The sequence below is a fragment of the Bombyx mori genome, chromosome 7 (assembly GCF_030269925.1).
Source record: "Bombyx mori chromosome 7, ASM3026992v2".
In the NCBI taxonomy this organism is placed as follows: domain Eukaryota; kingdom Metazoa; phylum Arthropoda; class Insecta; order Lepidoptera; family Bombycidae; genus Bombyx; species Bombyx mori.
In genome coordinates this window covers 2,355,518-2,379,683 of record NC_085113.1, presented here as the reverse complement: position 1 = coordinate 2,379,683, position 24,166 = coordinate 2,355,518, and the positions used below count along the sequence as shown (strand labels likewise).

General features: G+C 37.9%; 2 protein-coding genes and 2 long non-coding RNA genes across 4 annotated transcripts; all 4 read left to right on the top strand.

Moving 5' to 3' along the window:
- Window positions 1-3,330: 3,330 nt before the first annotated feature.
- On the top strand, window positions 3,331-6,083 carry LOC692904 (sericotropin). The gene is made up of 4 exons (NM_001046747.1): window positions 3,331-3,398; window positions 3,706-3,816; window positions 4,675-4,789; window positions 5,543-6,083. The coding sequence occupies exons 1-4, from the start codon at window positions 3,354-3,356 to the stop codon at window positions 5,671-5,673; spliced, it is 402 nt and encodes a 133-aa protein (NP_001040212.1). The 5' UTR covers window positions 3,331-3,353; the 3' UTR covers window positions 5,674-6,083.
- A 125-nt stretch (window positions 6,084-6,208) lies between these two features.
- LOC101744692 (uncharacterized) lies at window positions 6,209-10,323 on the top strand. Its single transcript, XM_004923246.5, has 4 exons — window positions 6,209-6,629; window positions 7,474-7,629; window positions 9,063-9,180; window positions 9,273-10,323. The coding sequence occupies exons 1-4, from the start codon at window positions 6,522-6,524 to the stop codon at window positions 9,410-9,412; spliced, it is 522 nt and encodes a 173-aa protein (XP_004923303.2). The 5' UTR covers window positions 6,209-6,521; the 3' UTR covers window positions 9,413-10,323.
- Window positions 10,324-14,834: 4,511 nt separating this feature from the next.
- LOC134199114 (uncharacterized) lies at window positions 14,835-16,672 on the top strand. The gene is made up of 2 exons (XR_009973467.1): window positions 14,835-14,903; window positions 16,459-16,672. It is a non-coding gene; the product is annotated as an uncharacterized LOC134199114 (long non-coding RNA).
- A 1,311-nt stretch (window positions 16,673-17,983) lies between these two features.
- LOC134199133 (uncharacterized) lies at window positions 17,984-20,583 on the top strand. Its single transcript, XR_009973486.1, has 2 exons — window positions 17,984-18,131; window positions 19,719-20,583. It is a non-coding gene; the product is annotated as an uncharacterized LOC134199133 (long non-coding RNA).
- The last annotated feature ends 3,583 nt before the right edge of the window (window positions 20,584-24,166 follow it).

Here is a 24,166-nt window from a genome sequence, read left to right as displayed (position 1 = left end):
AGCGAATCGCTTACGTCTAAAATCAAAGCTAAGCACGCTTAGACCAAACTAATTTAAGAATTTGGTATGTAGATCATAAAATTTCCACGGTAAACAACATCGGATTGCTCAAATCATCCATCCGCATGGATTACAGAGGACATTGAGGTCAACGTACAACCGACAGGATGATTTACTGTAGGACCCGATTACTAAAGCGGTGTTGTTAGGACGATTGAGCAGCAATTTATCAGTTAGCTGCTAATTTAAATAGCGTACATCCTGAAGAAAGAAATACATGAAAACAACGAACAAAAAAGTGCTGTCATCAGAGATATTGGCGTACCTAAATACAATAAATGTTACGTAATTAATTAGTAGGGTAGTGATCAATAAAGTTGTAATTAATAGCGTATTAATTATGCTAGTAATCAAGTTGGTCCTATCGACACAGGGATTAACTTCCATGGAGTCGATGATATTGATAAACCAACCGACGCGTGCGAATGTTCAGAGCTTGTATATTCGCAAACATATCTTGAAAACTTTCTTATCGCGATTTAGACACTTGCCAAAAATATGTTTTTCTAAACACTACAAAGTTATACTAAAAACGGAGTAGTACACTACTTAACTTTTATCGCAGCGAGAGGCCTTTAATGAGCAAGGACTACTTGGGTGAACCATAGGACGCAACCTTTCTAGTAATCTGTGTTTAAGAATTTTAAGATAGACGCGCTGTATGAGACAAATATTTTTAATCCTTTAATCCAGAGGTTTTGAATATTCCTACATATTCTATTTCTATCATCGGCGGAATTCGGGTGATTTCCTCCTGACAAAAAAAAAGAAGCTCCTGTTGTATCGAAGAGGTAGTTAACGTAATACCTCCTACTTTGCAACCGCTTTCCTTTGCATTTCTACACTTATAATTTCCTATTTTCTTGGGTGAAGAATTTTCGTATATCTGAGATTCTGTTCGTATGGGACGGCCAATTGGTGGTTTGGGATAACTGCAAATACATATTTGTAAATGCAGGAACTATCAATGCAAAGACACCTTAGTTTAAATGAGTATTTTGATCTTATGAAACTAGAAATGATAGTTTTTAAGTTGATAAATAATATAAAGCCTTTTTATTTACGGTTAAGCAATCTTAGGTGGATAATAATATTACCTTAAACAACAGATATTACTTTTGTTAGTAAGTTAGCTTAAATTATGTTAGTAATATAGGTAAGTGTATTAAAAAAGCTATAAATTAATAAGAAATCCCGATTAGGGGAAAGTCCTTCTCCAAAGATTCCTTTAAATCAGCGGTCGGGGAACCGGGGTAAATTACCCCAAAATGGGGTAAAATGAAATGTTGGGGGGTAAAAATGAAACTTTTGTGAGTAAAAAGTATATATTGAAGTGAAACTTCTTTAGAATCGTTGTTCATTTACTGTGGGGGCGATTTTTTTTCCTCAACTGTATATTACATACTTTTTTTTTTATTGCTTAGATCTGTGGATTATTATTACCGTTATGTATTACTAGGTATTACATTAATTAATTGAATAAATGATTTATAAATTAAATTTTTAGTTATTGTTTTCTTTTCAAAATTATCATGGGGACTATATTATGAAAGATGCTAAAAAGAAGCGTTTTCGTTTTTTTTTTGTTCTTCGCCAGGGGTAATATCAAGTTACACAAAAATATTTTGGGGTAATAATTAAAAAAGTTCCCCGACCGCTGCTTTAAATAGATAAGGAGACGAAAATAAAAATAAAAATGTTCCCCCGAATTAAGATGGAGCTTCTTGTTTTTCATAAAGTACCTAGTTCTTGAATCGAATAGATGCGTGTGAACGGTATCCAAGCGATGATGTAAAAGTTCAATCGCTATAAAGGTTTCACAATATGTAATGACCCTAATAAATTGCGGGTCATAAGTCGCACCGGATCATTCTAGACTGACCCAAGTAATACAGAGGTCGTCAACAATTTCAAGGGTCTTTTTTTAGATGGTTTTTCTATTTTTCTAAAATATACTTTAGTCTTCTTTTTTTTTATTGCCTTTGTAGGCAAACGAGCATACGGCCCACCTGATGGTGAGTGGTTACCGTCACCCATGAACTTCAGCAATGCTAGGGGCAGAGCCAAGCCGCTGCCTACCGCTTAATACTCTCCACAAGCCTCGTTTGAAGAAGGACGTGTCATAGCGCTCGGGAAACATCGTGGAGGGGAGCTCACTTCATAGCCGGATGGTACGTGGCAAAAAATACCTCTGGAAACGCACTGTCGATGACCGCAGTGGCTCCAGGTAGTATGGATGAACTCTACTCCGGTGGCGGTCAGTGCGATGGTAAAAAGGAGATGAGGGGATCATATCAAACAATTCCTCAGAGCGCTCCCCATGGAATATACGGTACAAAATACAGAGGAAACCGAAGTCCCTCCGCAGGCCCAGAGGTTCCAAACGATCCGTGAGAATGGGATTATAAGTTTAATCAGGATTTATACACTTACGAGCTCCCTAAATGTATAGTTTGGGATTTTAAGTCGATACTAACACGCTGCTAATATATGCAGTAAATATAACTTGAGTAGTTGGATGACCGGTACTTACGCATTTAAAATTTCAAGTTCAAATCTTAAATCTAATCTAATAATTTGTTGTGAGTCGACAAAAAGCATTAAAATTAATCTTCGATTCATGGTTCAATTTATTTGACTTCAATTAAGATTTTGTTCTGCGTAAACATATTTTATACGCAATAGATAGAAAGGAAAAGACCCGCCGGCCGGCCACCAAATCGTTGGTCGGATCAGATAACTGCGCTCACTGGACTCTCTGTTGCGACCGCCCTGAGAGAAGCCGAAAACCGAAGCAAATGGAAGCTGATGGTACAAAGAGCCACGAAGGGCTTTCAGGGACACTACCTTCAGCAATGCAGTATTCGGCTAAGAAGAGAAGAAACATAAATGATAAATAATAACTATGTACATATATATATTTCGTGTAGGCTGAAACCTTAATTAAAGAGGATTTTTCCTTTCCGATATAAAACCAATCATACGTATTTCCATTTCCAAGTAATTTTAATTTACCTCCTTAATGCTTGTGATCATCCGTGCTCCATGCTTATTGCTTGTGTATCAGCCAACTAAAAATGCCTTTAGCCATCACCAGTGTCACAGTATTTTTAAAAAAGTTCAAAAAAAAAGTTTCAAATAAAATGATCCCAGATTTAAATTTTGTCAGTCCTGCATAATTCATCTCCAATTACAGTCAATAAGCCAGGAACCGCGTAGGTCTCGGAGGGTATAAAAGACGATCACACATTGATCTAGTACATTTCTGTTCTGGATCCCAAACAGAGTGCATCATGAAGACTTTTATCGTGTTCGTCGTCTGCGTTGTCTTGGCTCAGGTGAGAATTCAATCCTTTTTAAATTATGTACCTTTTATACTGTCGTTACTTTTGAATGTTGGGTCAATGGTACAATCTAAAATCAATAAAGATTTTTCTAATACATTTGAAATTAGATTTGGATTTTTACCATCTAAAATTTAGAAGTTGTATTACAAAGCTAAAACTTGTAATAGTTATTTTTACTACGGTTTTCGTGAAGCTTAGTTAGTAGTTAGTTACTATATTATTTAGACTATAGCTCAATGAATATATATATATTTGTAGAATTGTCTCAGAGTCGTCAATACATTTTATTACTTAACAGGCCCTCACAGATGAGCAGAAGGAGAACTTGAAGAAACACAGAGCCGACTGTCTCTCCGAGACGAAAGCTGATGAACAATTGGTGAACAAACTGAAGACAGGCGACTTTAAGGTGATGTGGAAAAATTTAATTAAAACTTCTCAGTCATTGACACACCCCTGATACTTGCAAGGTAACCAAAGACAGATAGCTAGTTTATCTGTTCCAGTCTCATGTTTGGATATTTAATCGTAAACAACGAGCTAGATAAAACTATTAAAAGAAACTAAATTCGATTTCACATTATGGTTCATTGTGTATTTAAAAAGGTTTATATGTAAAACGTGAATCAAAAACGTAACGACAAATTAGTAACGAAAATTTTCACAATTTATCTAACAACAACAACAAATCACAAATCAGTAAAATTTATAATACTCTGGTTTGATATCACCACCAATGTGCCTATGTCTATGGTAAGCAATGCGCTGGAATTTGGAACCTAATCCAAATATTTTACAGTAGATAGATAGGATATTTTAGACTTCAGGCCTTTGCGTACACGGGCCAATGCAAATTGTATAATACCGTTTCAGCACATCGAGAGTGACCGTTTCCTAAATCCATTATAATTTATGACAGTAATTTTAAAATTACCTTGAAAGGGCTCTTCCTACTTATGCAGCACAACTGGCCTAATTTACCGGCACTTACCGACAATTAACTGTTCAAGGTATTCCCAATTGCGCACAATAACATACAACATCTTATATCGACCACATTTTTTTCTGTTCTTATGAGACATTCAATATATTGGTCCATTTAGTGTGTAACGGGACATTTTTTTATGTTCAGATCACAGTATCCCCATCCAATATTGAAACTATGAACTATTGATACAAGAAGTTTTGTTGATTACCGAACTTAAAGACATGTTTATTCCCAATTTCTAATGAACTTCATAATGACATTTTAAATGTGTTTTAACAGACTGAAAACGAACCATTGAAGAAGTATGCTCTATGTATGCTGATCAAATCACAGCTGATGACCAAGGACGGGAAATTCAAGAAGGACGTCGCTCTGGCTAAAGTGCCTAATGCTGGTTTGTGAGATACATTTTATTACAAAAAAAAAATATGCTTTTCTTATGTCAACAGTTTTCAAATGTCATTTATTTCTGGGATGGCTGTGTGATATGTAACTTTTTGTAGGTATGCAACAGACGATACTAATTTGTTTGCTTACCATCCTATCCATATACTCTTATTTTCGCCACATACCTCGCGACATGAGGTTACAGACTCATTATATTATATATATATATTTTTTTATATATAATATTAACGACAGGCTACTCGTTTTTCAAAACCGGAATACGCGAATTCTTTATTTTAGAAACCTAAACATCTAATAGAAAAGACAACCAATGAACTTGTATGGAGCATTGCGACCATACTAGTGTTCCCTCACGCCAGTACCTCTTTTTCTAATGAAATACGTATTTAATACTAACATGTTCACGAATGATTTCCGTAATGAAGGAATTATATTTTTTCATAAAAATCAAACGGTTATAGTTGTAATTTGCGTAATTACTGGTGGTGGGGTGACTCGATGACATGATAGTCTAACTAGAAAAAATACACCAAAATTGAACTAATTCTCATCATATTTATTATTTATTATATTAGTTACCCAAAAATAAAGCAACCTTTGAAAGTTCGGACTCCACAGGAATAATATCTTAGGATAAAATCCTTAAGCATTGTAAATAGATGTATGTTTCTATCATGAAAGAAGTTTCACTCTGACTTGGATTTACTTGCTCGTAATGCACAATTATTCCCTCTTACAGAAGACAAATTGAAAGTAGAGAAGCTGATTGACGCTTGCCTGGCCAACAAAGGCAACAGCCCTCACCAAACAGCCTGGAATTATGTGAAATGCTACCACGAGAAAGACCCGAAGCACGCTCTTTTCTTGTAAACACATAATCCAACCCAACCGTTCCATACCTCATTAGTGTTAAATAGCTCGGACGTGTTTATCTAGACGATATCATGATTATATCGGAGAATATTGCAATCTTGTATGGTGTTATTATTCTAACTTTAATCTATATCTGTTCGATAAATTTTGTTTAGTTGTTGTAACATATTCGATCGAGAACCAAAATTTAATTTTCTTCTGTGTTCGTCATAGCTTTGTTTATCTCGTTTGATGTTTCTTGGTGATTTCTTTCATCTCATACAAAGATAAGCAGCTAGCAGCAGAATTTACAGGGTTTTGTTAGTACAATAAGTAACGTGTGAATAATATGCTTAAGTGAGAGCAACGTTTACTTTTTTGGCGAATTTAATATTTTTAGTACAACAATAAAGAGCAATAGTACTGGAGACTTTTGTTTTTATTCACAACTACCCGACCTAATGAATCGTGTGTGTGTGTTTTTGTTTAGTTCTTGCGAGTTCAACCTCTGGAATTATTTAAAGAAAGTCATACCAAAGTCCATGAAAATCAAATAAGGCTTATATTATTTATTTTGAAAAGTTGCACACACGCACTCACATTTATCAAATATTTTGGTCCCTGTTGTCGAAATATTACATATTACTTAAGACCATAATATACAAAAAAAACTTTCTAGCATAAAAACAGAAGTTAAAAACAAGCCTTATTCTTCTTATTGCGTTATATTATTTTAAATTAAATACATTAACGAAATGTTATCATTAGTGTTCAATAGTGGTTTATTAAAATATTATCGATCTAACTGCGTTGTTATGGAAACAACTTACATATCCCTTTGTCACTTGGATCGTATATGAAGAGTGATGGTTAACAAAAGTGAACCATTCAAAATGGGAGCGTCGAAAGAAATGCGTTCCTTCGTAATACTATTGAATTACGGTCTTCTGTGCTGTGGGCAGTTCATGCCAGAGGTATTAATTATTTAATTGAATTAATTTAATTTAATTGGTCATTATTTTTATTCAGATGCCGTCGGAAGCGATAAATTAGTTTATCTCGTATGGGAATTAAAATGGTGGCATGATACAGTTTGTATATTGTTTTCGGGGAGGCGTTACTAAGTAGGAACAGGGGCACAGTCGCCCATTGTCATCGGCAAGGATAAGGTCTAGCTTGATAGACAAGGCTCTTCTTGCACTCATAGGCTATTAGAATAGCCACGCGGTCTTACATCCTAATATCTTAAACGGATTCGTGAGTGACTTGTGCTATTATGGTGGTATGATTAGATGTTTCGGTAGGCAGCTGCCTGGTTCTGCCCCTGGCATTACTGACGTCCATAGGCGACGGTAACCACTAACCATTAGATAGGCCGTATGCTCGTCTGCCTAGAAGGTTAATAAAAAATGTCTGTGGATGTAATCTCAATTAGGGCTATATCTGCCTAGAAATACCGTGAGGCAGTTCATTTAATTTTTAGACTAGAATAGACGGTAGTTCATTTTATTTTCCTACCTAAGCTGATAGAATAGCCTTGAGAGGCTATTTCAGCGTAACCTTAACTAGTAGGTGAGCTCACGGGGCTCAAACCGGAGTGATACTGACCCTAGTAAGAGCAGTGCTTCGCGGCACCTACCACCGGACCGGAAACGCGACCCACTGAGAAGATCCGGCGAGAAACTTTGGCTGTGTCTATGGGTTAATTCGCTCGTCGAGCCCTTCGTCGCAAGCGACGGGTTCGACGGGGACGGTGACCGGTGCTTATGGTACCTAAAAGCACCGTTAATGGATCGGGAGCCACTAGTGTATTTCCAGGACTATTATTACGATATCGTGACGAGAGATCCTGACGATCTGATGCGAGAGAAAGAGAATGAAGTCCGGGCCCTGAGAGCATTCCAGGCTGATTGTGCGGAGGACGTCCAGGTCAAGCCGGATTTAGTGGTCAACTTGAAGAGCGGTGACTGGCAGGTAAAAGGAAATTCAAGGGAATAATTATTCCCATCGACTTTCTAATTGAGGTCGTCAGTGCAAAAGTGGTCTAATCCACAATTTTTCATATTCGCGCTTATATATTGCAATTTATTTAAAACATAATAAATTTTGATGCAAAACGGGCCTATCCTTAGTCTCATAGAGCGTATTATTTTGGCCTACGAATCAGTGTAAAAGTAAATTCCAATTTCATTATCTCCATACTTAACTATGATAAGCTTAGGACAATTTTGCGCTGACTGCCTCAATTTAAACCGCTTTTAAGATTTAATGTCTAATTTTGAAATGAAACTTTTTTAAGCGCTTTGAGAATAAAATTTAACTCGCGGCAGATTCGTTACGGCTAGAGAGAAAAGATACAATTTAGGACGAGTGAGAGAGAGAAAACAGACAGAGCGTCTCGCGAACCACTCGACCGTGGAGAGAGAGAAAGGGCAAAGTGAGCTAGGTCGTTTCTCTTATACACAGCTTTCTCTATTACCAGAAAAAATTAAGAATGAAAATAAAGAAAACTACAATACTACACACCGCAAAAGAAGTTTCACTTCTTTCGTGTGCACTAAGTCGTATTCGAACCAATTTTTTTTTTTTTTTTTTGTCATTATATTATCTCGGAGGTTGCGCGGGTGGGTACCACCACCCTGCCTATTTCTTCCGTGAAGCAGTAATGCGTTTCGGTTTGAAGGGTAGGGCAGTCGTTGTAACTTACTTGAGATCTTAGAACTTATATCTCAAGGTGGGTGGCGCGTTTACGTTGTGGATGTCTATGGGCTCCAGTAACCACTTAACACCAGGTGGGCTGTGAGCTCGTCCACCCATCTAAGCATAAAAAAAAAAATACCTTACAGCTTTCGCAGACACGAATAGCTTTCGATTATGGTTGTTCTGGAATCCTGCGGACATAATGGAAAGCAGTCGACGTCGCCCAAAACACGTCATTTCAGATCCTCCTGATCCACTAACGGTGCTTTTAGGTACCCCAAGCACCGGTCATCGTTCTCGTCGAAGCCGTCGCTCGCGACGAAGGGCTCGACGAGTAAATTAACCCGCAGACACAGCCCACTGAGTTTCTCGCCGGATCTTCTCAGTGGGTTACGTTTCCGATCCGGTGGTAGATTCTGCGAAGCACTGCTCTTCCTAGAGTTCGTGTTCGCAACGTCGTCAGGTTTGCGCCCCGTGAGCTCACCTACTAATTAAGGTTACGTTGATATAGCCTCCCAAGGCTATTAGCTTAGGTAGAAAAAAAAAAACGCCTGATGATGAATGGTTACCGTCGCCCATAGACTTCAGCAATGGTAGAACCAAGCCGCTGCCTACCGTTAAAATATTTAAGCGTTAATTTAATAGAACAAAACTAATTTAATGCTTACTAATATAATAATAAAGTTAAACGTTTTTAACACTTTTAGACTGAAGACGTATCTCTCAAGAAATGGGCCCTCTGTGTGCTAATGAAACTCGGACTCATGACGGCACAAGGGGTGTTCAAAATGAACGAAGCCATGTCTAAGATTCCAGATATGAATGGTAATTAATAATAATACCTAATCGTTAGTAATCCCAATTTTATCTAACACTTTTTTTCACCAATAAGTAATTCTTTGTAATTCATTTTCCAGATAAAATCATAGCAGAGAAACTTATCGACGATTGCCTCAGTCTCCAGGCAACAACGCCACACGACGCCGCATGGAACTACATTAAATGTCATCATCAGAAAGATCCCGAGGGAAATTTTTCTTCCTTAAACATCTTCTGACATTAATTTTTATAACAGCACCATCTGCTAGTTATTTATAAAACTAACACGAAAAACGTAAGATATCAAATAAACAAGCGACATCTACTGGTCTAAAGTTGAACAATAGGAATTGAACTGTCAGTTCCATTAAATCTATCTAGATGGTGCTAATTTGAACATCACAGCAAAATTTTGTAACTGCAACAAGCTTGCTTGCTATTTATTGCTTATGGACAGTATTTTCGAAATTACATAAAAATTAGATAGCTAAAATACGTAACTTCGTGCCTAAAAAAAGCAACGTCTTACGGCCAATAATGTATCTACACCAATTCGTACTGTTGTGTACTGTGTTTGAATCTATCTGATTTTAAACTAATTTCTATCAATGTACAGGTACAATGTATTTAATTTGCTTATTTTCAAACAATTAAATAAAATATAAATAAAATAACAGTGACAAAAAATGTATCGTTTTGTTATTATGAATAATATAACGATCGATTATAAGCAATTATCCCACGAATTCGTAAAAGTAGCCCGGAGTTTGGAACAAAAAGCGATTCGGCGGCAACGGGGAAACCGATGCACACACACACACACACACAGAGCACATCTCACTCTGTTATTAACAATAACGATACACAAAAACTATTTCACAGGCTAGAAACCATTTCAACAAAGCAGGTTCTGTAGGTCTTAAATGTTTTAATAGTAAGTACATTATGTTGAGTACATAGTGTTAATAAATTTACATTATTTTCTTACTCTTTAGTGTCTTTAGTTTAAAATTTTCGTCGTTCTTATTGGTTTTTACTGATACCGTCTCACTCGCACTTATAGTTACTCTTGCGTTCCATTTCATTCATAATTTCATCACCTATTATGTAATAAATAGCTTTGTATAAGACGTAAATTGTGGAACTTTATATGATTTTAATAAAGAATCCACGCCAAAATAAGCGACGCGCGAGCCTAATAGATAATATTATTATGTCAATACACAATTTGTAACCAGCCATTGTGCGTTCTGAGTAAGTACATCTGTATTAAATTCATTCATTTTAAAGAATTTAATTTTTTTTTTATTGCCCTTGTAGGCATACGAGCATACGGCCCACCTGATGGTGAGTGGTTACCGTCGCCCATGGACTTCAACAATGCCAGGGGCAGAAGCCGCTGCCTAGCGATTTTAAGAAATGTACAAAAATAACTGTTAGTTTTTTTCGTACCTAATCGTGGGTAGCCCACGGGAATATTCAAGCTAGGCTCGAACATGTAGGTGAGCTCACGGGTTCAACCCGAGAGAATTTGCTAACACTAGTCCTAGCAAGAGCAGTGCTTCGGAGAAACTACCACCGGATAGAAATCGCGACCCACTGAGAAGATCCGCTGAGAAGCTCAGTGGGCTATGTCTATGGGTTAATTCGCTCGTCGAGCCCTTCGTCGCAAGCGACGGGTTCGGCGAGTACGGTAACCGGTGCTTGTGGTGCCTAAAAGCACCGTTAATGGATCGGGAGGATCCGTAATGACGTGCTTAGGGCGACGTCGACTTTTTACCATTCGGTCCACAGGATCGGGTATGTTGACCATCTAATTATACAACAATGCTCAGTAAAGTTATATTTCATTTAACTATATACTCGTATTGGGGTTGCAAGCCCTCGGGGTAGGTATTCCCTGTCTATTTCTACCGCATGTAATAACGAATCCGTATAAAAGAACCTACCTATTCTCAAACTAGAGCGGTACAATAAATGTAGCATAGACAATAATATATTGACTTTTTTGATCCCTAAAAATGTTGCTTTTGAAACCGGAGTTCTGTATCAGTTCGGAAGGCTAACCGCCTAATGACGCCCCACTTTTTTTTAGGAAGCGAATACAATTCTTTGAAACATTTAGATGCTTGTTTAATCAATTATGTAATTATATTTGAAGCTTTTGGCTTAGTGGCGTTGCTTTCGATTTATTTAGGTATTTATAATCAACTGTATTGGACCCGTGGACTTTTTGAAGTCGTCGTGGCCTAAATGATAAGATGTCCAGTGCATTCGTGTTGAGCGATGCATCGGTGCTCGAATCCCGGGCGGGTACCAATTTTTCTAATGAAATACGTATTCGACAAATGTTCACGATTGACTTCCACGGTGAAGGAATAACATCGTGTAATAAAAATCAAACCCGCAAAATTATAATTTGTGAAATTACTGGTGGTAGGACCTCTTGTGAGTCCGCGCGGGTAGATACGACCACCCTGGCTATTTCTGTCGTGAAGCAGTAATACGTTTCGGTTTGAAGGGTGGGGCCCCGTTGTAACTATACTGAGATTTTAGAACTTATATCTCAAGGTGAGTGGCGCATTTACGTAGTAGATGTCTATGGGCTCTAGGATCACTTAACACCAGGTAGGCTAACTTCAGATTCAGATGGTACGAGGCAATAATATCGATCGGATAGGACTGAAGATTTAAGTGACAGTCATGGACTTTTGCTGTGGCGGGTGATGCGAAGGAAAATAGGAGATTCTCCGATGTCTATTGTATACTTAATAAGAGAAAAAAAGAAGAGTAGTAGAACATAAGCCGGTCATTTTTGGTATCATTTTTTGTCTGTCTATGTAGTTATTTGTTCGTAAGCATTCGTAACTAGTTGCTGACAGGATTTATGGATAGAATTTGATCTAGGAACTCTGTTGTGGGTCGTGATTTAATTTATGATTCTAAATATCAAAAACATTACTTTTTCGTCGGAATCTCTGCCAAAATGCGAGGCAACGAGCGTTATAATATCTGAACGATCACTCCGACATACATTATATTAAATTGGTATCATCATATCGCACATACGGTGCTTATAGCATCACTTATGCAAATTATATACTTTTCCAGGAGAAGTGTTAAAATATCAACATCTTAATAAAATTATTCGTTCTTCTCGGCTAAAGAAATAAAATGATAATATTTAAACTACAACTTTAAACGTTATTATTAAAAGCATTTTTTTTTTTGGAACGAAGTTCCTTATGGGACGATGCGGAGGGGTACCCTAACCGGGAAAAAACGTCCGTAACGTAAGATTTTTATTAGTAATGCACACAGTGTACGACTTAACTTTGTAATAACGTAAAAAAAATAACATATTTTTTTATCATTCATTGATCACGATCTCAGAGCGTTCGTTTGCGCAATACACTAACTCTTATGCAAACAACCGTGAATGAAGTGTACCACAATAAGTTCGCACGTTACCGAATGACCGTGGGTTGTCGCGAAGCCTCCAGTTTTATTTTCTTTATACCTCGAATAGAACTTAAAATTAATATTTTTATAATAAGGAACTTCGTTCCTATCCGGTGTCCCACGACAACACACATCTTTTTTCTTTTTTCCCTACCTATGCTGATAGCCTTGAGAGGCCATTTCAGCTTCACCCTAACGTGTAGGTGAGCTCGCGGGGCTCAAACCGGAGTGATGCTAACACTGACCCTAGCAAGAGCAGTGCTTCGCAGAATCTACCACCGGATCGGAAACGCGACCCACTGAGAAGATCCGGCGAGAAACTAAGTGGGCTGTGTCTATATGGGTTAAAAGCAAACATCTCACTAATAACTATTAAAAATGGATATTCTCAAACTCAATTTAGTATTAACAAGAATCGCTTAAGTGACATTTGAGTGTTCTAAATCTTAGTTTGATAGATCGATGTTTACTGCTTTGCGGCAGAAATAAGTGGGAGGGGGGGAGGGACAAAAGCGTGAGGAACAAACACAAAAACATTATTTTTTCATATGTATTATGATCGTGTTTGACGACTCTGTACTCTGCAAATGTTTAGTTTTAACAGACGCTCGCTTCCAATGCGCCATGCAAGTGCTGATAATTGTCCCACATATTTATGTCGTCGGTATGTTACAGATCGGAGTTAGATTACGATAATTGTCATGGTCATGTTTATTGAGTGCACTGTATTCCGCCTGGATGTGGTATGCATTGTTTAGCGATATGTTATTATAAGTATATTGCATTTTACGAGACTAATTATGTACGAAGCGATTTTTTTTTTTTTTTATTGCTTTCGGTGGACGAGCTCACGGCCCACCTGATGTTAAGTGATTACTGGAGCGCATAGACATCTACAACGTAAATGCCGCCACCCACCTTGAGATATGAGTTCTAAGGTCTCAGTATAGTGACAATGGCGGCCCCACCCTTCAAACCGAAACGCATTACTGCTTAACGGCAAATATAGGCAGGGCGGTGGTACCTACCCGTGCGCACGCACAAGAGGTCCTACCAGTCTGATCTGTAAGCTCCATAATTCTCAATTAAAAACTGCTTTCACGAGTTAATCTCGGGTTTTTTGTAACGAAGTTCCTTATGGGACGATGCGGAGGGGTACCCTAACCGGGAAAAAACGTCCGTAACGTAAGATTTTTATTAGTAATGCACACAGTGTACCACTTAACTTTGTAATAGCGTACAAAAAATAAAATATTTTTTTATCATTCATTGACCACGATCTCAGAGCGTTCGTTTGCGCAATACACTAACTCTTATGCAAACAACCGTGAATGAAGTGTACCACAATAAGTTCGCACGTTACCGAATGACCGTGGGTTGTTGCGAAGCCTCCAGTTTTATTTTCTTTATACCTCGAATAGAACTTAAAATTAATATTTTTATAATAAGGATCTTCGTTCCTATCCGGTGTCTCACGACACCACACATCTTTTTCTTTTGTAATTAAACTTCCTTTTGTTTTGCTCATTTGTATGTATGTTTTTCTAATGTATTAGTCGTACCGCACGGCTAATGTGCCACACAATTGCGTAATTTTATTGTTCAAGTAACGTGTATATAGAGCTTTAGCTAATTCTAAAGCCACAAACAGGGGCAGTGCTTCCCGCCCATACTGAGAACCGGATTGGCTACCGACCTACATTGTACCGCTTAGCACGGATATACATCTATCTCTCTCGCACTCGTATCGAACAGGCATTATTCAATCGAACCTCTTTGTCGCACGAATGGAGCTACTATTGTACAAATTATTAGCGCGTTACTCGCCTCGGGCGTTATGTAATAACTATTTAGTTTTTCAGGCTAATTTGAGTTTTATGCTCTATAATATTAGAGCTTAGTTTTGTTTGAACACGGAATGTTGATTACGTTCTTTGTTGTTTTAATCAAGGTTATAATTTTGAACTTAGTATTTTTTTTTTGCGACAAACAGCAATGGCTACAGTTAGTCGTTTTAATGGTGGTATGTGTTTTTTTTTTTAATTTCGAACTGAAAGCATTTCCTCGTGGCTGGCTGCACGTAATTATCCGTTTATCAAGATATTAGATAAAACCCTTTTTTTTCATAGTTTATTAGGATGTGTCCATCCGTTCGAAATTACTTTGCATAATTGCGAACGATACAAAATTGACGTTTCATTCTTTGACATTTGACGTACACCGATATTCTTTTAATTATTTGTTTATTTCGAAGCAGATATATGTAGGTATGTACATTTATTTCCTAATTACACTAAAGGGTAAGTTTTTTTTTTTTTTTATTGCTTAGATGTGTGGACGAGCTCACAGCCCACCTGGTGTTAAGTGGTTACTGGAGTCCATAGACATCCACAATGTAAATGCGCCACCCACCTTGAGATATAAGTTCTAAGGTCTCAGTATAGTTACAGCGGCTGCCCCACCCTTCAAACCGAAACGCATTACTGCTTCACGGCAGAAATAGGCAGGGCGGTGGTACCCACCCGCGCGGACTTACAAGAGGTCCTACCACCAGCAATAAATAAACTCCGGTAATTGTTTTGCCGGGAAAGCCAGGATTGAGGTTGTTTTGTTTGTTTAATTTTGTCATTCCAGAACAAACCTGCAGATACATGGCGTTTTTTTTCGTTACAAAAACACTTACCCAGTAAAAAGTTCAAATTTCGTTAATTTTTTTTAAGATTTCAGGGCCTCTTATCGAGACCTCTTTGGCTCAAGCCATTACGTTTAAAAGCGGCTTGGTTCTGCCCTGGCATTGCTGACGTCCATGGGCGACGGTAACCATCAGGTGGGCCGTATGCTCGTTTGCCTTCAAGGGCAATAAAAAAAATCTAATTTTGATGTTATGAATAGACGCTCATATTAATTCGCAATGAAGATTGATGAGATCTAAGATCCTCTATGACTATCGCTACGGAAACATAGTGTATGGGTGTATTTTTTTTTAATAAAAAGAAAACAACTAGTCAGTAACACTAGGTACATATTGTATGTGTATAAAAGTAAATCTATATATTAATACGTGAAGCAAAACTTGTACCCATTTTACGAAAATTGCGCGGACGTAGGAGAATGAAATTTCTCACAGTTATAGAGAATATAGAGAAGGAGTGCAGAATGTTATTTTTTTTTTAAATTGTGCGTCAATAATACATTAAATCAATAAAAAAAACATTACACACACTACCATGTATTTGACATACACACTTAGGTAAATATACTCTTTGTTTATTGTCAAACTTTTGTTATTGCTTGAAGTCTGTGGTCAAATTGAGAATAGGTTAATATTGATCATCTTTAATATTATTTGTCTATAGCGTAGCCTTGGCAAAATCTGTTAATATAGAAGTATAAAATAGTCTTTGACAATAGAACCATATTAATGTTCAAACTTATAATTTCATTTAATTTTATTCGAATTCCGACTACTGCGGGATCACTAGTAAACTTAAAAACACTAAATTCTCTCAATAGAATAAACCAAGTGAAAAAATGTTAAAAGTTTGTCGCGGACAGAACGACACTTACAAGATTTCAATTATGAAAATTGAGCATTTTTAATTGTAACCGATGTTCCTACCTATTCTGATAGCCTTGAGAGGCTATATCAGCTTCTCCTTGACGTGTAGGTGAGCTCACGGGGCTCAAACCGGAGTGTTGCTAACACTGGCTCTAGCAAGAGCAGTGCTTCGCAGAATTTACCACCGGATCAGAAACGCGACCCACTGAGAAGATCCGGCGAGAAACACAGCGGGCTTTGTAATCGATGCTCTAATGTTTTAGCACGCGATCAGCTGATGCAATTCGAAATGTTTAGTCCAAAAACAATGAGCCAGAATTCGAGATCAAAAGAGAACGATAATGGACAACAAACTGCTTCTTAAAAAAGCTATTAGTGCAATGAATTTATTTGGAATTTGGTTCTTATACATTTATAAACATAGCGATTTTAAATTATATCCCATGATTCGAAAATAATAAAAAAAACAATGAAGAATTTGTCGTCATAACTTATTGTTAGTTTCAAGTTTCAAAATCAATTTTTATTTTTAAATTCTAATTCCAAAAACGCTTCAAATACGACTTCACCATCGAAACGAAGTTCCATCGCTAAGAAGAATCGGGAAGACATCCAAATGACATTATAACGAATTATTAAGACATTTCAAAACTAGTATAATAATAATAATAATAATAAACATTTATTCCAAACACAAATTAAGTACAAAAAATAAATAAAAAAGATAACAAAAATAACGAGGCTTGGAAACGGTTACCGGCTCAGCAATGCCTAACAGTAACGAAACAATCGGTACTGCGGCGCTGATCTTCCGCCGGCACCTGCGGAGTGACTCGCACACCAGCATCAGACCGACCAATACACATCATTGTAAAATATATTAAAAAATAAAAAGAACATGAATCATAAAAAATAAAAAAAAACAGTTATGAAAAGGACAACAAAATGACATTATTAAATTAATTAAATAAAAATTGCAGTTGCAAAGCACAATTAATTATAGTACGGAGTAATTATATTTGATATTTTGTATATTCAAAAGATATACTTTTAAATTTGTTTCAAAGGACCTTAGCGTTCTCTATTGCCGGATAGGTGGAGGAATATTGTTCCAGCATTTAGAGGCCAAGTAGCGGAAGCTGCCTCTAAAAGCAGCAGAGCAGTGTCGAGGAGTCGCAAACACTTGGGAGCGTTGTCGCGATTGCCTACCGCCATCTCCTAAACAAGTCAACTTAAGATACAAATAATTCGGCGTTTGCAATTTTACGACTCCAAATAATAAACAAGCAAAATGCAACTTCCTTCTCAACTTTAAATTCAACATTTTGCTTTGATTAATTATCGGCGTAACATGGGATCGTGGTGGGATGCTAAAGCAAAATCTCATGCATGCATTCTGTACTCTCTGTAATATGCGCCCAGTTGAATTAAGTAATCTTGGTAATCTTTTAGTAACATAAATTTGAGGCATACGGTTTTTTTTGTTGTTGCTTAGATGGGTGGACGAGCTCACAGCCCACCTGGTGTTAAGTGGTTACTGGAGCCCATAGACATCTACGCCGTAAATGCGCCACCCACCTTGAGATATAAGTTCTAAAGTCTCGAGTATAGTTACAGCGACTACCCCACCCATCAAACCGAAACGCTTCACGGCAGAAATAGGTAGGGTGGTGGTACCTACCCGCGCGGACTCAAAAGAGGTCCTACCACCAGTAAAATTATTATTATAAATATTGTTAAATCGACAGCGTCAAAACGCTTCTGTTTGACATTTCAAGCGACGAAGCATCCACATACCTAATTAAATTTAATTAGACGACCATGTAAGTAATTGCTTATTACTAAAACACTGACTGCCAGTCTTCGTCGGACATTTATTAAATTAAATAAAACACCTTCCAACACTAAGTCTAGACCACACAAGCGGAAATTCCACGTAAGCATTTACATCAATTATCATATTATTTTATCTATTATCTATTTTATCATTTGCTCTGAGGAATTGTTCGAGATGATACCGGCATCTCGTTTTTACCATCGCACCGCCCGCCACCGGAGTAGAGTTCATCCATACTACCTGGAGCTACTGCGGTCATCCACAGTGCGTTTCCAGAGGTTTTTTTTGCCACGTACCATCCGGCTATGGAATGAGCTCCCCCCTCCACGGTGTTTCCCGAGCGCTATGACATGTCCTTCTTCAAACTAGGCTTGTGGAGAATATTAAGCGGTAGGCAGCGGCTTGGCTCTGCCCCTGGCATTGCTGAAGTCCATGGGCGACGGTAACCACTCACCATCAGGTAGGCCGTATGCTCGTCTGCCTACAACGGCAATAAAAAAAAAACTAAAAAAAACGTGTTTTACTATGAGCATTAATTGGTTAAGGAGTATGAGAAAGTAATCATTTTTTTTGTTTGTATTGCCGTTGTGGGAAGACGTGGCGTGCCTGAGTTTGAACAGTCACCGTCGACCATAGACGCCCATGAAGGAATAACGTCGTGTAACCAAATTGAAAGCTCCAAAATTTGAATTTGCACATATCTCTATCACCCCCTATTTCTGTGTTATGCGTTGTAGCTTAAAGAATGGGACATCAGTCGTTTTATACAATTAAATCACTAGATGATGACCGAGCTTAGCTCGGTTTTTTTTTTGGTAACGCCATCTTGGTTAGTTGCCCTCAATTAAGAAAAATAGTATTATTATTCGCCAATAGATGTCGGGAAGAGTTGATTATTGAAAACACGAATAAAACAACATTTTCTGAAAATAAATCGTAGCTAGATCGATTTATCGCCCCCGAAATCACCTGTATACTAAATTTTATGAAAATCGTTGGAGCCGTTTCCGTGATTCAGATTATATATATAGTAATATACAAGAATTGCTCGTTTAAAGGTATAAGATAGACCTCTCACCAGGCCCTTAGCACCAGATAGGCTGCGAGCTTGTTCACCCGTCTACGCAATTAAAAACAGAACAGTAAACATTTAATCAAAATCGAATTAGCTAGCGTATATCACTGTCTACACTTTGTTGAAAACTTAAAGATTTACTGGTGGTAGGACCTCTTGTGAGTCCGCACGGTTAGGTACCACCGCCCCGCCTATTTCTGCCGTGAAGCAATAATGCGTTTCGGTTTGAAGGGTGGGGTAGCCGTTGTAATTCTGTGAGCTTAGAACGTATATTTCAAGATGGGTGGCGCATTTACGTTGTAGATGTATATGAGCTCACCACTTAATATCAGGTGGGCTGTGAGCTCGTCCACCCATCTAAGCAATTAAAAAAAAGATATTTACAAGTACAAATGAAATAATTAGCGGGGTCCCTTTGACTATTAGCTATTAAGCATCAATGATATTCGACCAACATAAGCTGATCTCCGTGTACTTTCGTACGTATTACCTACGATTAGTATTATGTATTATTTGGGCTTACTTCAGTTACTTCGATCATTCCCATTGCCTATTGCCTCACGTTTCTTAATTTTTCTATTTATTTTTATGATTGATTGATTGCTTCGCAGAATCTACCACTGGATCGGAATCGCGACCCACTGAGAAGTTCCGGCGATTTATATGTATGATTTTTATTATGATTGAGTTTTTACTGGTGGCCCGGAGGCTTTTCCAGTTTCACACAGACAGGTGAGCGAGCAAGGGCTCAGCCAGAAGGGGCGGGATTTGCTAACAGCTACCCGAGCGCCTCCCAGGGAGACCTAACAACTCAAGAGTAGCTGCCTCGCGAATGAATCTACTGCCGGATCGGGATCGCGACTCGCTGAGAAGATTCGGCGAGAAATTCAACGGGCTGATGCTTAGGCTAGGTACGTTTCTTAAGTACAAAGACCTCCTCAAGCAAATTCCGGAGAGATTCGTCAGCGGCAGGATGCTGTTGTCCATTAGCGACGATGATGACCCAGCATCAGATGAGTCTTACTCATGAGCCTTCGAAGGCAATACCGAAGCACTTAATTATGTGTTCACAGGTATTTAATGTGATATAGGTAAGTCTAATCCAAGTTTTAATAATTTGATTATTTTGATTACGGCCGAGATGCTATTTAAATTTATAGATTTCAGCTGTTATAAGGATCGGATAGCCATTTATCAAATGACTCTTCAGGCCCATCTCTAAAGCTTGGTGGAGACATTTTCATGTCTATGGACCAGGGTGTCTCCACTTGGAAGGGGGTCAAGAATTCGTTCACTAGTCCAAAAGAAGAACAGTACAACCACCATATATAATTACGTAATACTCTCATTTATTGGTAGTCCCAATTGGAGCTTATACGACTTTTAAGTTCGCATAAGGATAGCAAAGTTCTAGATAAATCGGTTCAACTGTATAGTGTTTTAATGTAAGTAAATGGATGTGACGAATCGTTCAGAGCGGCGCCTTTCATCTTTGTATTAGCGGTGAACACAAAAGACAGTTTGTAATTGTCTTATCTGTTTTTGGGTACAGTGCTGTTTATAATGGGTTCCGTATAGAGATTTTTTATTTGTCATGATAAGGTCATGCGGGATATGCCAAAAACAAACATACTGTATAAATGTTAAATAATTCAAAATTACTGCTATCTTAAATGACAGAGCAGCCCTAGCTCTTATCTTTCTTAGCGTGTGTATGTACCTACATGAAACTGTCAATTTGTTTTTGTTTTGGTGTTCCGATAGGCGAACCAGCTCACAGCCCATTTGGTGTTAAATGGTTACCACAGACAATAGGCATTATTACGTGAATGCCACTACCTATCTTGAGACTTGAGGTCTACGCCTCAATTGCATAATAAATATATCGGTTATTCCACCCTTCACCGGAACGCCTTATTGCTTCGCAGCAGAAACCAGGCGGGGTAGTGGAGCCTACCCGTGCTGGCTAATAGGACGCCCTACCACCATTAATATGCGGTCAACATGAATGTGGCAAACTTAGATATTGTTTGTTTACAATTGTCTATAGGAAAGAGGAAAGATTTGTTTATTTGTTTGTATTGAATAGGCTCCAAAACTACTGAACCGATTTGAATAACTCTTTCACTGCTTGGAAGCTAAACTATTCTCGGTGACATAGGCTATAATCTTTTTTGAAAAAAATCAAGGATCCTTACTAAAACTCCAATAATGTAACCCAAGGTGTAAAAAAAATACCTAAAATATTCTTTACATCGCGTGCCCTGCGAAAACTATTAATGATAGAATAAAATAATGTGCTACGACTTTGTAGAACACATTATTATTTACATAAAATGTCGCGACAGCATATGTCTAACTATTATAGTTATGCCGCGATAAGTGTTCTTTTATTTAAAAAAATAAAACAACGTCAAATATCGTTGAAATTTTTGTTAAAGACCCGAGCGGAGCCGAAGCGGGCCGCTAGTTTTACGATAAATGTGAAAGATCGATCTGATGTTTTAAGAGAACAGGTCGTGTTATCTAAATCGTATTAAAAGCTCGCAATTAATTCGGGAGCACGTGTTCGCGCGAACATCTGCGGTCAGTAACATCGAATTACGTCGAATAATCGATACATTATCGATAATATTCGCGAGTGTTCAGTTAAGAATTAACGTTAAAAAGTCGAGGCCCGTTTTCGGTATAATTGTATTAAGTTGATAACACAACGAGCTGTAGATATTAAATCTTAGTCTCGTTTTGGTTGAACGCGCTATATTTATGTTATTAAATCAGGTATTAAGGCTTTTGAAGAATAAGACGATTAGGAAAGTTAATAAAGTAATTTGGACCATCTCTGCGCCAATAACAATTTATAGGCTATTTATAATCTAAAGTTATTTATAATCGTGACGGCCAGCAGAGTCTATCGAGAAACTTGTTGTTCAAAGTAGGGTCAATGGTAAGAGATCTCGTGGACGAATCCCCATGCGCTGGACTGATCAGGTGAAAGACCTTACTAAAACCCCATTTAACGAGCGCCTGCGCCAAGCCTCAGTTCGCAAACTATGGAAAACATCTGTCAAGGCTTTAATAAGCAAGAATTCCACACGACCACAACTGCTCTGACAAGAGCAACCGATTATGATGATATAATCTAAAAATATATAAACTATACCTACACGAAGAGTTCGATGAACTAGCCTATTGATACAGCCCGCCGAATTTCTCGTCGGATCGCTTTCTCTCGCACCGCTCTTGCCAGGACTAGCTGTTAGCAAATTTTCTTAGGTTGAGCCCGTGGGCTCACCTACCCGCTCAGGCGTAGTTTGAATAGCTCCTTAGACTACCAGCCTTTAGGTAGGGAAAACACGATTGAAGCAACTGATTTGGTCTTTATTAAGCCTATTTTAAGATTTATAATCGCTGTTAACTATTTTATGTTATTTCCGACGTTCCGAATAATTCGGAATTTTCGTGATCATCACGGACGAATAATGTGCTATTCGTCGACATTTGAATATTGTGCATGTATGATTTGTTTGCCACAAGCTGTTTGTTGTGTGTGTGCTGTGCCACAAATAGAGAGAGATGGAGAAGTCTCTCAAAAGCCAAGCAATAAGACATACATAAACACGGCCACTCCGCCATATTTTTTTTTTGCTTAGTTGTGTGTACGAGCTCACAGCCCACCTGGTGTTAAGTGGTTACTGGAGCCCATAGACATCTACAACGTAAACGCGCCACACACCTTGAGATATAGTTCTAAGGTCTCAGTATTGTCACAACGGCTGCCCCACCCTTCAAACTGAAACTCATTACTGCTGCAGAAATAGGCGGGGCGGTGGTACCTAGCCGTGCGGACTCACAAGAGGTCCTACCACCAGTAATAAAAGGAGGAGGAGTGTACGATTGAGAAGAAGAAGAATGATTTGTTTTATAGTGATGGATAGCAGACGAACGTGTTAACAAAATGGTCGTAAATCATCGTCAGACAATCTGATTGGTACAATTTTGATTTTCGAATACTTCATTACTTGATATGTTCATATTTACTAAACAGAAAAGTTTACTAAAACCTTACATCGTCATTCCATTGTTCATGACTCGGTGTGACACAAGCTTAAAATAATTCGTTTCATATCACTCTTTCTATCACTGCGCTCCAACGTTTTTCGTCGCAAGCTGACAATGCGACCAAATTACTGTTTTGTGCAGCTTTTTTTGTTATTATAATATTTTATTGATATATTTACGTATAAATACATTGAAAAGGATGTTTTATACAGGAGGTTTTTCGAGTTGTTTCGAACAAACTCAAATGGGTTTAATGATTTTTAATAGGATCATTAGAATGATTTATAATAATACTAGCTGACCCGGCAGACTTCGTAGTGCATCAATCGATAAATAAAGGACCTAAACTTTTGTATAAAATAAACTTAAAACAAACAAAAGGAATCCGTCCGACGGGGGACACATCAAAGGAAAAACAAAATTGTTATTTTTATTTAATTCAGAGTGCTTTCATATTTATCTACCTTTTAAACCTTCTCTGGACTTCCACAAATAATTCAAGACCAAAATTAGCCAAATCGGTCCAGCCGTTCTCGAGTTTTAGTGAGACTAACGAACAGCAATTCATTTTTATATATAGGTATAGATATCTTATTTTTTCCCTACCTATTCTCTGGTAGCCTAAGAGGCTATTCCAGCTATGCCCGGACAGGTAGGTGAGCTCACGGACTCAACCTGGGAGAATTTGCTAACACTAGCCGTAGCAAGAGCAGTGCTTCGCAGAAGTTACCACCGGACGGAATCACGACCCACTGAGAAGATTCGGCGAGAAACTCAACAGGGCAACTAAGTTCTCGCTGCCTGTCAATAGACTGTCAAAAGTGCTGGTATATTTTGACAGATCACTTTGAACACACGCTGTATAGTCTTCGTTAATATCACTATCTGCTTTATGTGAAGACTGTTAAGCCGAAATATGCACCTTTGTAATTTATTTTGAAAAATAAAATTTGGATTGGATTTTTTTAATATTAGTGTAACTATTTCGAATTTAGTG

Bases quoted from the DNA above. Each gene is read 5' to 3' on its own strand.
- LOC692904 (NM_001046747.1), top strand. From the start codon at position 3,354: ATGAAGACTTTTATCGTGTTCGTCGTCTGCGTTGTCTTGGCTCAG. The intron at 3,817-4,674 runs GTGATGTGGAAA...GTGTTTTAACAG, and splicing joins TGAAGACAGGCGACTTTAAG to ACTGAAAACGAACCATTGAA. The intron at 4,790-5,542 runs GTTTGTGAGATA...TCCCTCTTACAG, and splicing joins GGCTAAAGTGCCTAATGCTG to AAGACAAATTGAAAGTAGAG.
- LOC101744692 (XM_004923246.5), top strand. From the start codon at position 6,522: ATGGTTAACAAAAGTGAACCATTCAAAATGGGAGCGTCGAAAGAAATG. The intron at 7,630-9,062 runs GTAAAAGGAAAT...TAACACTTTTAG, and splicing joins TGAAGAGCGGTGACTGGCAG to ACTGAAGACGTATCTCTCAA. The intron at 9,181-9,272 runs GTAATTAATAAT...TTCATTTTCCAG, and splicing joins TAAGATTCCAGATATGAATG to ATAAAATCATAGCAGAGAAA.